This window comes from Paramacrobiotus metropolitanus, unplaced genomic scaffold, assembly GCF_019649055.1.
Source record: "Paramacrobiotus metropolitanus isolate TYO unplaced genomic scaffold, Prichtersi_v1.0 Parri_scaffold0000015, whole genome shotgun sequence".
Lineage (NCBI taxonomy): Eukaryota > Metazoa > Tardigrada > Eutardigrada > Parachela > Macrobiotidae > Paramacrobiotus > Paramacrobiotus metropolitanus.
The window spans coordinates 151,967-165,258 of record NW_026570235.1 but is presented as its reverse complement, the minus strand read 5'-3'; the positions used below and the strand labels follow the sequence as shown (position 1 = coordinate 165,258).

The following is a 13,292-nucleotide window of genomic DNA, read 5'->3' as shown; positions in this document are numbered from 1 at the left end:
CTCAGATCGCCAATCCAAAGGACTCATCTCTCCTCCGCCTCGCTCCGCAGCTTTCCAAAGGTGCGCCTGTGAATACGGTTTAGCGGAGGATTCGGATTTCTACACCTCGTTTAGAATGTTGCACTAACTGGGATCGAACTTTGTATTTGCAGTTCTTACGCCTACAAATCAGTACAGACCAGATTGCCCGTTACGCTGACCAAAATTGTTGACCATCTCAGCCGCCATAAGGATGAGGTTTCTTCCGGGAATTATAGGACGTATCTGCATGATCCACGAACTGGCAGGAGACCGTCAGAAGAGCGATCATCACATCAAAACGTACGAATGCAGCGATGCAGTATGTGCAACAAATTTATATGCATTTGTTGCATGTCTTGTGCTTTTCACTTTTTTTGAATTTGCCTTGGAGTAATAAAATTTGTAAAATGATGAATAATGAATAATTAAATTTTCAGACTTTGTTAAATCGTTGTTTTCCGTGTAACGAGAAAGATTCAGTCATTGAAATTGAAATTCAGAAACTGTTGATTTTCTACTTCATTTGTGTTTGGCAATATGTAATTACAGAATTGCAGCAGTTGATTTCCTCTAAGTAATTTTTTTTCTCACCGCTGTGATTTTTTACCTGCAAAGTATTTTTTGATAGCATACTGTCTGCTGAGCAGTGAGCATTTGTTACGTTTACAGATTTTTTATGGGTTTTCTGGATACATTTTGTTGGAAAATATTTTTCCATTTTATTTAGCAGCATAAAGAATTTTGTAACAATGTGTTTAATTTTTAATAGCGTGTTTTCTGTGTACAGTAGTCAAAAGTTATCACTGCTGTGGTAGCGTTAAGTCGGTTATCCTAAATTATTTTGTTATTTCAGGAAAGGGAAGAAGAACTAAAGCAGATTGTCGGAGCCCTGTCCAAACTGCGCAATGAAGTGCAGACAAATAAACTCATCACGCCTTTCCCGATCCCACCGGAAACCAGTGACCACCGTAATTATTTCGCCGATCTTCCGGAATAAAATAAAGCCCTGAACGCGCCTGTTGCTCAGAATCTGCTCTATGCCGACGAACAGCCGAAATGGTTCGAATCGCCGTGGATGTTTGTGGAAGCCTATCTGTATCGGCGCGTTATGTTCGCCGTTCAACAAACGTACGCGGAGTGATGACTTTTATGACGTTTGTGAAACCTTTCGAATAAAAATTGGCTCTGCATTTGTAGGACCTATTTGCACGATATGGGTCCCTTCCAGTGGGAGAAGGCTAGTCGGCAGAAGATAATAAGGAAAATATTGGGAACATTCTCAAGTTTTTGGATTGTTTGCTAAAGGATGTCAGTGGCAAAGACGTTTCCTTGGACGCAGTTGCAGGAAGATTTAAGGAAATTCTCAAGGTGAAGACGAAATCTTTGAATGTTTCCGTTGCGCGTTTTCTTATCTTCTGGTAGTCCTTCCGAAATTTCATATGAGTTTGTCAAGAAATATTAATCATAATCATTGTAGTGCACTGTATTAAGCTTGAATACTGTACTCCATTGGGTGCTTGCGGTATTAGATTTCTTATGTGCTCGCATAATCTGCTGGTGAAAGTTAGTTTGTACAGTTGGAATGTATGTGTTTGGTATTTTTTTCTGTTTTTTATGTAGGTAAATTTAATGATAAGAAGCATCTTTCCAGAAATTTTTTGTTGCAGTATACAGTAACACTATCTGCTCCTGAAGTCTCTTTCTTATACAGTACATCTGAAATACACGGAAATTATGTTTTGTTTTGCCAAAAATTGTTCGAGTTGGTATGAAACATGTCAAAATCACTATGTGCTTAGTAGGTGTCTGTAGTATTCAATTTTTCATGTTTTCAGCGGTCGCTTTGGGGCAAAGAAGGCGATCTATCCCATCCAGTGGGAAAGAAATGCTGCAATTCGGATTCATCTAATCACGCTGACTCCAAAAACCCAAAAGAAAAGAAATCTGATGATGAATCCAAAGAGCGAACAGTCGTAATGGACCAAACCGATGAAATCTGGGATTACATATCTAAGCTCCCTACAACGTCTTCCCAACCATTACGGATCGACATCGTCTGTGATAACGCCGGTCTGGAGCTCAACACCGATCTGGTCTTCGGGACAGTTTTACTGGAGACCAAATTAGCCGGCGTGATCCACTACCACGTGATGCAGTTACCGTGTTACGTCTCCGACGCAACAATATCCGATTTCTACCACGCCATCCAGTTAGCCAAGCAGCACAATCCCCAAATCAGTGCCAAATGGGAAGAATATCTGCACAACGGGCAGTTTATCGTGAAAAGCGACGGATTCTGGTCGCTGCCATGGGATTTCGACCATATGGCACAGCGTGCGCCGGAATTGTACCGTGATCTGGGGACAGCGTCGTTGATTATCTTCAAAGGGGATCTGAATTATCGCAAGCTGGACGGGGATCTCCAGTGGCCGCCGGCGACGCCCATGCAGCGCGGCGTCCAGGGTTTTGCGCCGGCGGCGTGGTGTGTGCTGCGGGCGTTGAAGGGCGACACGGTGGTGGGACTGCCCAAAGGTCGCGCCGAGGAGATGCAGGCACAGGATGACAACTGGATGACGTCAGGGAATTTTGCGGTGGTGCAGTTTTTCCGGCAGAAACCGGCGTGAATGTGTGATCTGTCGAACTGATGCAAGTTAGTGGTATGATGTGTTGATGGAGTGACTTGTTATTTGTTTTAGCCTTATTATTTATTGAACTGCACTAATCTGCGCGGTTGGACGATTATTGTGCAGCTACAGACAATCTAAGATGCGGTATTGTATTTAATGAATTTTATGGAATATTTCATGTGCAAAGTCGGTAAATAAAAATGTAATGCTGGAGAAAATACCAGTTGTATCTTAACTTAGAAAGATAATGCAATCTTTTTAGATCATCATCGATAAGAAACAGATTTTCACCAGGGATGCACAGCGCCCAGCGGTACTTGTACTCGTACTTGTATTGTGTTGGTATTTCTTACTGTAATCAATCACAAGAACACAACGAAGAGTTTTCTAACGATAACAATAGTAGGTTGAAAACATTAAGCAGTACAGCGCATACTTCTGTTTTTCGGCGAAGTTGCTTATATGAAAATCGTTGCCACACCTTTTTGTAGCTGATTACGTGCGCGCGTTTTAAGCAACATATTACGATGATGTTTACTTGTACAGCGCAGGTTCCTGATGAGCAACAGTGAACCGACATTTTATGCGGAAACTTGGGTAATATTGGTGGTCAGCGTTGACAAGGGGTTCCTTATGGATAGAACGACAATGTTGACGTTCATATGGATTCTGGAGGTCATTTTGATGTGTTCGTTATTATTACGGGTAATAATGCTTCACATTTGTACAATAACGCGCATAGCGTATTGTCAAGGACTTGAATGATTATTACAAACGGCGGCATATATGGTGCATTATTTGAATTATGGCACCCAGGAAGATTCGACATTTTAAAATCATATGGCAAGTGACAATAATAATTTATTGCAGGTGTCGGCGGAGTCTGACGGCGCCGCGACGCAGTTTCGTATCAAAGTGAAGCTGGTGCAGTTCAGCAATCCCGACGGTATTCTTTACAACCGGAAACGCTGCGATGTCGTGACACCGTGCGACCCCCACTATCTTCGCTTACGTAGATCTGTGCTGTATGCATGCTTTTCAATGAAGCAGATTAATTAATAAGACGAAAGTCAGGTTAATTTGTCAATATATTTTTGTATAAGGGTTTCAATACAGATGTTACGTCACCGATTGTGAATAACAGTAAACAATATGTGATGATTGCAGAGAAAATCCGAGCGCTCGCCGACTAGATTTTCAGCAGGATTTACACAACTTTCAGAAGATCCGGAGTCTGTGGGACAAGAATATCATTGACTTGAATGAAACAGTTCTCAAGGATATTTCCGTCCGGTCAAACGATACGCAGGTTCGACGAAATTCTGAATAATTTTTAGGTTAAACAAATTGTTACTGGGTGAGATGATAATGCTGTAATATAATTGTTATCCCTCCCTGTACTGTACAGTTACCATTTATTTACTTGTTAGTACATCTTATACATTATTACATTACGCTTCGCCTAAATTTATCTGACTTGTTAGTCTAGCATTGCGATCATTTATCGGAGCGGTTCACCATATAACGCGTTTGATTTACCGACTTTGTAATTATTATGGTGTTACCAAGAATAGATTTTGAATGGAAAAAAGTAGTAGATGCACGAGTACGGTAAATCTCGGAGTAGTTATTACTGTTAGAGTATATCAGGTTAATGGAATATCGGTGCAATTTAAATAATGTTTCGGTGAAGTTATACCGATATTGCTGCATAAAGGCGTCTGAAGTACATATTATACTTATTCTGTGTTCGCATTGTTGTGAAAATAATTCGCTACCAAGTCAGTTAGAGCATCTTGACCTATGTCCAATAGCATTACGTGGGTTCTTATTTGTAGATTACCGCAATTAGTAGTTTTGACACCATGGAACTCTTATATATTTATTTTGTAGACCGCGACGGTGCGTGTAAAGGTCCCGGATTACGACCACACCAGCCATTTCGATCCCATTGATAATTTCGAATGCAAGATCAGTTTCTCTGCATCATCGGTTTCTGATCAGTGGTCGGATGTTGTAACGTGTCAGGGAATTAATCAGCCCGATAAAATCAGGTGCAAATTGCTCCTTTATGGTTTGGTGTACTGAGTTCAGTAATATCACCCACCTGATGGCTGATGTTTTTCGATACGATCATACGAGTACCAATAAAATATTCTTATTATTTTATTTAGTCGCACGCTGCAGTTATGTGCAATTTCCAGTTGGTGTCAGGTTAACTGACAAAGAAAGTAGGTATTTGTGGCGACATACTGTAAGATGCAGTATCGTAACTGACTATGTTTAATGGTTTACCGTATTTTCAGTATTAAATTCCACTGGAGGACCGCACTGGCGCCAAAAACCAAACGCTGACCGATATTTTTGTTATTTTTATTTACTTATGAGTTTTTATTATAATTTAATTATTATTGGCTTATCTATGTTTGTGTGATATATCAGTTACTCGTACTATTGGCTATTTGGCGTATTGTTTTTGTGTGAATCGATCCGTATTAAATCGAGCTCGTACCATGCGACTGTATTTTGCATGTTTTTCGCTTGCTGCATTGACCTTCGTTTTGAGTCGAATTGGATATATAAGTGTTTGCCTCATTTATCAACTTCAGATAGTGGAAGGTTTTTTTGACCCGTTTTACTGAGTGCTCGTAAATACCGTAATATATGCATTAACGACATTATTTCCTTTTAATTCCCAGGTATTTTGGAGGGATGGATGGAAGGGTGGAAAGCAGACCACTGGCTGGATATCCATAATCAGCCTGTTGCTTATGCGGAGGATCTCATAGAACTGGATAAAATTATGGAGCGTTTCGGTGGCGAGCGGATTCGAATGGTAATATCTGTTGGAATGGTTTAATGACGCAACTGTTCTCTCGAGCTTTAAAGTCATTTAGTTATTAATTTTTTAAACAATCCCGTCTCGCGCTGCATTTTTTTTGTCAGATTTCTATCTTTCATGGTGTCTTCCCATGCAGCATTATCTGCTTCTATTTTGCCATCTTGTTCTAGAAAATTTGTCAGTATCGATACAACGATGGCCTTGTTTTTTTTTGCATCAGAGCGGTAAAATTGCGAAGGTTTTGCGTGAAATTCCCTGTTGTTGCAGGAATACTTCATCCGCAGTCTGGCAACTTAGGCCACGAGCAGGCTAAACATCTGGCGCTGCGTGGTGCGCGTCGTATGTTAAACGGCGATTATTGTCTGCCATGGGTTCGATAGATATGTTGTTTGAGCCTTTGAGGATGTAAGTGCCGCCTCAGTATTGCTTTTCAGTTGCTAGAATTTAGGAAGAATGTAGTCTGAAAATCTGCTTTTGCATTCTTGCATACATTCCTGTGCTCCATCTCATAAAAGATATAACGCACTTTTCTGGATAATTTCGGATCTGTTTTGTGCATAATTATATGATCTCTTGTTAACTACACGTCACCGTATTTTGCTCAGTTTTACAAAATTATTTGGATGAGATTTCTGTACTGGTTGCCAGTATGACAAGGCAGACGACGTGATTTTTATACCACTCACTGTTAAAAGTTAAAGCCAATCATCAAGCAAAATAAAACAGTTGTCCTTATAGAAGTCGTATTCGTTAGTTCTCTTTATTCATTCTGCGCCCACAACATAGTGTCCTTTTAAAAAAAAGAAAGAAGAAACAACTACCGGCGAGCGGTCTTTCCAACAGTACGTTTGCCGGCGAAGAGATGTTTCGGTTTCATATTGAGAATCTTTCGGTCGGCTTCACCCTTCTTGGCTTGATGGTTCATACGATTCTGAGCATGTTTCCTCATCTTCTTCGCCTTCTCGACCATCTGATAGGAAAAAAATTTTTTTCATACATCCAGTTACTACAGTATATGAAATCAGCGCAGTGCTGCGACCCAGGCTTCTGCGATACACGTAACAAACATTATACAACTCCATCTCATTCAAACAAATGTCGAACAAAGTCTGCTCTCCTCAACAGGTCAAGATTACCGTATGCTAACAAACTAACAAGTAAACCAATAAGATCATATCAAGTAAACCAATACTGCAAAATCATAACAGTCTTCAATTACTATCTACAGTACAAAGTTAGAAACATTGGTTTACAACGATAAAAATGCAGAGCACGACATACTCCAACCAATAATGATACGGAGGTACTGGGAACCGAAACAAAAAGCTACTCGTGCAAATTTTGGACAATACTGCAACCCACACATACACAACAATTAGGTGGTAATAACAGCAGCAACTGACCTTCTCATCCCGCAGTCCAGATTGATCTCGCGGCACGCGTGATGACGAGCGCACCCGACTGCCGGCGCTGGCACTGATCAGGCGCTGTCGCTTGGCTTTGGCCTCCCGTACCCGACTGCCCTCCGTCACGGAGCGTGCCTGTCGTTTTCCGCTCAATTCCTCCCCGTCGATACCCAAATCCTCCATCTGCGCACGCAGTCGACTCTCACTGCGATCGCGTTTGCGGCCTGTCGCACGGGCCATACGCGGTTTATTGGTGCTGTTAACGCGGGATTCCTCGTGCATCACTGCCTTCCGGCGCCGAATCCTATACAAAACACAAATGGAATCATAACACGAACAAATACGTTGACTTCCAAACGTCTCCACTGCACCGCTCAAAAGGTAAAACTGCTTACTCTTTGGCCTGTATCCTGATCTTTTCCATTTCCTCATCGTCCTCTTCCATTTCATCGTCATAATCGCCCCGCGCTTCCCTTTCCTCCTCTTCCTTTTCTAATTGTTCTAATCTCTGATGAAAAAACAAAAGCAATTTTCATTTGAACCTCAACTTGTGGCGCTATAAACCGAAAATCTCACAGCAAAAATTTCAGGGTCAACATAATCCGCGATATTCTTTCCGTTCCACATTTCCGGAATGACATCATAGCGCTCCTTCTCCGGAATTTCCAAATAATGTTCTACACGCAACACCACACACATCAGGCTTATTGCCAACACTGCACAAAGTGCGCAATCCGCCAAAACCCAAGTCTTACTTTTCAGATCGAGAACGTATTCTTCAGCCATTTCCAGCCAACGTATATGTCAACAAATTTTGTAACCACCAGATTTATGCTAACTTATAATGCTTTTCCTCACTCACCTTTTCATCGGGTCGCATATCTTCTGGTCGAGTAATATCAGTTTTGTTGACAACGATGATTAAGGGCTTATTGGCAAACAATGGCTTGATATTGTTGAAAAGTTGCACCTAAGCAAAACAGATTCGCTGCGTAAGTTTTTGCCAACCAAAACGGCAAACGGATAATTTACTTGTTCCTGCAGTGTCCGACCGCACTGTTCAGAGATATCCATGACGTATAAAACAGCAGCTCGGAGATGGGCCAGCGCTGTGATCGCTTGCATTTCGATCGTATTTCGTTCTTCCAGCTGTGCATCGAGGATACCGGCCGGTATCCTCGATGCACAGCTGGAACATTTATATGGAAAGACGGTTTTATATGTTTCGGATGAGTGATTCACAAAAAAACGCATGTGTTACACAGGTTTGCATGTCGGTTCATGCAAATCGCTTTCAGCGCTTACTGATAACCCCTGGGCAGTGATAACTTTATCTCGTTCGGCACGAGTATTGTCGTGGTTTGGCAAATTTTATTCGAAAATACTGCAGTGCCAAGCATCTATCGGCAGCTATATTATACACATACTAGCTGTAATCCTGCATTTTATCGGCAAAAGCTTAGTTGCATACACTTTGTATATTTTTAAATACTTTATGCATTTTTGCCTGGTTTTTATTAAATATTTTTTCCTTTTTCTAATTTTTAAAAAGAGATGCTCAAGTTGATACACGCTCATGCATCGTCATTGTGAAAAACTGTGAAAATAAGGTGATCAGCCGCTTCACTTTCTAGTCACCCATTGTGCGCGTTTGCTTGCGCAGGTACGGTATAATTTTCAATGCGTTGCGAGACTTCCGACTGTATTACAGAACCCTATTAAATAAAATCCTAAGAAACCTCTATAAATCTTGACGTATTTTAAAATATTATGTTTTTCTTTGTTTTCTTTTCTTAATATGTAACCGGTTATGAAATGTGACCCTAATCGGTAATTATGCATGAGGCGCAGTATGCAACATTTATCATTATGCATCTGCATTACGTACGTATGTATCTCGAGCTGTATTTAGTTAGATCAGTTTAGCTTTACCGCCAGTATACCATGTATGTGGGCTTCTGAAATAATTTATTCTTGCATTATCACAAGCTTGTGAGCATGCAGTTATTTCAGAATTCAGCAATAAGTGCTATAGATAAAAGCGGACCGTTTCGGTTTTGTGCTTTAATCATGATTAGGAATCGGTTTAATTTAAGTATAATACAAGGCCTATTAATTTTTTGGTTAATTAACGCACATAATCGGTTAGTATTTCATGGCGCGTGTGAAAAATTACACTTGCCGACTTTCATTTACAGTGCCTACTCATTTTAACTGCTCCCAAAATACAGAAGTTCATAAATTTAATCATATCTCGGTTATTGCACGTACTCTCTGCAATCCACGTACTCTACGTACTCTTTCTCTCTAGATTTGTGATTGTAACATAATATTTGTAAAGTGCCACCGATATAATATATACATATAATTATACTTAAATAGTACTCAATATATGTACCTATATCGCTATATGTAGGCACTTATATATGTATACGGCAACAGTATACTTTAATACAGCATATATGGGACACCGCCGAAGTATTGTAATACCTTGTTTATTTTATTTTTCCTATTTCTTTTCATTAACCATATATATGATTAATCAGCACAAGACGTTAAACAGTTAATAGCTGACCTCCCATAGCAGATACGCACGGACGCGTACATGATAATATTACTGCTATCAAACGTCTCTTATCAGGATTTCACACGGAGCCGTGTCGCAACGGCTGAATGCGCCATACAGTTCAATTGCGCGCGGCAAATGTTCTCAGTGCGATGCAAACTCAAAACTTGATATTTCAGTCGATCATACCGCACTGCACCACTAAATCTAGATCTTGAATTCACTGGTGTTACGTTTACAAATAAGTAATTATCCACGGCAGCTCATATGGAACTATTTAATTTATTGTGATATTAACCGGAAGCTTCAGGCTGCGTCATTGCGTTTTTAGGCAAAGATTCCGAAATCGCCTGAACAGTGCAGCCGCATTTTGTTACGAATTATGCTTATTTCTTTGCTTTTGGAAGCAGCGATTGCGAATTGTTGCACAATTATTATTGTGCGCATTGCACCGTTATGAATCTCTAATTGCTTCACAATCGACGCACATGTTTTACGTAATTTTAATGCTAATCAAGCGAAATTGGAGTGGATGATTTGTACAAACCATCCACACAGAAACCGGCAACTGTCCGCAGAATGCAGTGAGCAAATATTTTTCTTCCAGGAAAGGATGAAAATGATTTTTCCCAAACTGGGATTAATTAACTTTTCGATGCCGGTGTCTTTTGTGCATCAGTCACTATTGCAACAGTTATACGTACATACACCATCTGAATCGCCCTGATGATTAATAAAGAAAAGCGACTATACAAAAGAACGCGCACAAGCTCATTAAAATCACTAATATTGTACATGTATTACACAAGACATTTAATATAATACATATTTAGAAAACAGCCGCAGTTAATTTCGTAAACGATTGGGGGCAAGGGAGGGCACAATTAATACCGACAAAATTAATATTTTAAGTCGGATTACGACAAAATACTTCCAGGACAAATTTTGTCTTTTTCGAGACAAAAAAACACTGATTTAAGGGTGATTGTGATCCATACGTTTCCCATATGAGTTAACGTCTAAATAGATGTACCGATATTACTATGATTCATATGTTTATTATTGATGGGGCGGGTGTGTCGACCACCTGACAACATTAAAAACTGAGCAGCGAAAAGATCTGTTCCTTTAATGCTACACAATCATTAGAAAAAAAGCGTTTCCGCTCTCCATAAAATTACGGTAAAAGCAAATTTTTCGAATGCCAAGAAAGGCAAATAAGTACTCGAATGTAAAACGGGTCATCCGAAATTAACCAGAATAAAAATTAATGATGGTAAATATATAGTACTCGTACCGAAAACTGAAAAAAATAGACAGTAACGTGGTCTAACCATAAGTATAACTCAACAATTCCGCCTCTAATTCTTATTTTAGTATTCCGACTCCGTATCGAAGTACCGATAATCAGCGCGCAAAGAAACACGATCTCACCTGCCAGCGCAGATACCGATAGTCCATGTGGCCAACAAAGAGGGATTTGGTGGTGAAGGGATACGGCTGGACATCAACATCAGCCCTCGTGATTTTATTGATGAAACTGGACTTTCCCACGTTGGGAAAGCCGGTAATGAGGAGGGTGCGCGTGTTGGGATCGATGCTGGGCAGACGACTGAGATGCTGGCGGACTTGTTCCAGGTAGGACAAACTGGAATTCTGACGTTTCATTATGGTGGCCATTCTACAATCCAACCATCAAGGAATACAATGAATGATCCGGTTAGACAACCAAAAGACTCACGTGACACAATTAACAAATTTAAATAATCCAAAAACCACGGCACAATTCTGCGTCAATTGTCATTTCTTTTTTAACAATAGCTTCAGTAATGTTCCAGCAATTCGAAAAGCGTGGTGAAACATCACGCTTCCGCACAAATTTACCGAAGATTACTGCTGCACGCAGGTTGCAGTTCAAAACCGATAAAACAGGCGATTTTGATGGAATAAACGTGCTCCTAAACCCGAAAGTCCGAAAACTTGCAAATAAAATGACCAAAAAAAGTTCTACATCGCTTACCGTCCCAATGCTGCCCGTTTAAGTTGTTTGCACCGATATAGAGAATCTCCATATTTCAGCAAGCATGCGTAATCCTTTCCCACACTGCACGGAAACGATGCACACGGTTCGCAGCATCCCTACCTCTAATTTGGGGAAATCCTGGATAATCTGCGATAATTTATCATGGAAATTCTGTTGCGCAAAGCGAACTTTACGCATACAGAAGGAGCGGATGCGGGAAATCTGGTAATGTCGATGGACGACGGTCAGGGTCTTGCGCTGGGTCTTCGACAGGATTATGTCTAGAATCTGATCCGCGAAGGATCTTTGATATAGCACTCGCTACCAGCATTCCCTCTACATATTCACACCATGGCTGACAAAACGAAGGACGCGAAGAAAGACGACACGACCTTCGATGCTCCGTTTTATATTCTATTGCGCATCTGTAAGTACAATAACAGTCTCTGTAATGTCATTGCTGAAATAACGTAGTTGTCTAACGTTTCGCTTTCCTGCGCCCAAGTTATGAATACTATTTCTCAACGGATTTTTTAGTAGTTTGAAGATTGAAATCAATGAAATGGCGACTTTTTACGTACTAGCTAAATATTTTGTTTACAATATGCAAATCAGCGAGCACCACTCGGTAAAAACAAACTTTTTACGTTGTATGTACGGTAGTATTATTCGTTGATCTGCTTTTTCTCGCTGTTTACACATAGCATTTTGCTGTTTTTCAGCAAAAGGTCAAGCTTTCCCGAAAATACCTGAGCTTAAGGAATTCACGTTCGACCATGCGCCACCCAAGGTCAACGTGTTGCTGGGTTGCTTGTCTCCTACGCTTGGCCCACAGTTCCACGGGCTGGTGAGTCCAGACAGCCTGAATGGACCGGTCGGTGTGCTCTCGGTCGACGAACGTACCGTTGAGTTATACCTGGATGGAAAGAGCGAGAAGTTCGACAACGCCAGAGGCTTCGCTAAGTACAGTGAAACCTTGCCATATGTACACCCTTTCTAAATAAACGTACACCTCTCTACTACGTACGATAAATTCTGTACCGAAATGCGCCATATTAGCTAAAGTACTGGGTAAAACCTGAACTTCATGTACGCTTTTAGTAGTAAACGTACACTTGTCTTCTAAATTCTAAAGGCGCTTTCATAATAGTTATACAGTACAGTGAAACCTCTCTTATACGTACACCTCCGTACAAAAAACTTCGTTGTAAATTATTATTGAAGTGTATTTATCTTCGGTAAACCGCCTTGGTATTTGGGTATTTATCTTGAATTATTGAGTATTTACATTTCAGTTTGCTGATTTGTTGATGTTATGTATAATTCTAGTATAGGAGGAATTTCCGAAGTTCCGCAAGGAGCTGGAGAAGCAGCATACCGGCGAAAAGGACGCTGTTGACCGAGGTCACGAGAAGAAACTCGAAAAGACATCCCCAAAAGAAGATGAGGTATGTGCTGATCGTTTCCCGTTCTCTTGAACTGCACTTTTCAGTTATTTACTTCGCACTTGTAACTGTTTTGATTTTTTTGCATCTTGTATTTTGTGAGCTTATTAGACTGCTTTGCTGTGTCGACCTGCCATAGGCAATATAGGAGCAAGTTTCTGGAATAGCATGCACAGCAAATTACTTTAGTTTGCATAAAACTGTAGGCCTGTGGCATTCTTTTCTTTGTTTGGCATATCTGACTGAAATCATATGTGCATACTCATCCGCCAAGAAAATGCAATTACACCGCATAGAATGCATGAACGACTACGTGACTACTGAACATTTAATATTTAGAAGTTAAGTAATAATACAGGGGT

At 40.5% G+C, this 13,292-nt stretch overlaps 2 protein-coding genes across 7 annotated transcripts; one reads left to right on the top strand and one right to left on the bottom strand.

Moving 5' to 3' along the window:
* Positions 1–1,008: 1,008 nt before the first annotated feature.
* LOC129584851 (damage-control phosphatase ARMT1-like) lies at positions 1,009–6,224 on the top strand. 6 transcript variants are annotated; one of them, XM_055477200.1, is made up of 8 exons: positions 2,576–2,671; positions 2,911–2,961; positions 3,195–3,353; positions 3,519–3,673; positions 3,816–3,957; positions 4,542–4,702; positions 4,823–4,879; positions 4,955–5,479. In XM_055477200.1, the coding sequence occupies exons 1-7, from the start codon at positions 2,666–2,668 to the stop codon at positions 4,869–4,871; spliced, it is 723 nt and encodes a 240-aa protein (XP_055333175.1). In that variant the 5' UTR covers positions 2,576–2,665; the 3' UTR covers positions 4,872–4,879; positions 4,955–5,479. The 6 variants fall into 6 exon arrangements, 4 of the variants coding, with proteins under 4 accessions (XP_055333179.1, XP_055333178.1, XP_055333176.1 ...); XM_055477203.1 differs by lacking the exon at positions 4,823–4,879 and having other exon boundaries at positions 2,574–2,671; XM_055477201.1 differs by having other exon boundaries at positions 2,574–2,671; positions 4,823–5,479.
* LOC129585044 (GTP-binding protein 4-like) lies at positions 6,137–11,797 on the bottom strand (the record flags this gene model as incomplete). Its single annotated transcript, XM_055477560.1, is given in 11 exon segments — positions 6,137–6,460; positions 6,894–7,200; positions 7,292–7,404; positions 7,473–7,573; positions 7,652–7,700; positions 7,759–7,866; positions 7,929–8,065; positions 10,537–10,549; positions 10,897–11,143; positions 11,483–11,584; positions 11,586–11,797. Coding segments are annotated over 11 exon segments (1,542 nt in total), but the record flags the coding sequence as incomplete, so codon positions are not given.
* Positions 11,798–13,292: the final 1,495 nt, after the last annotated feature.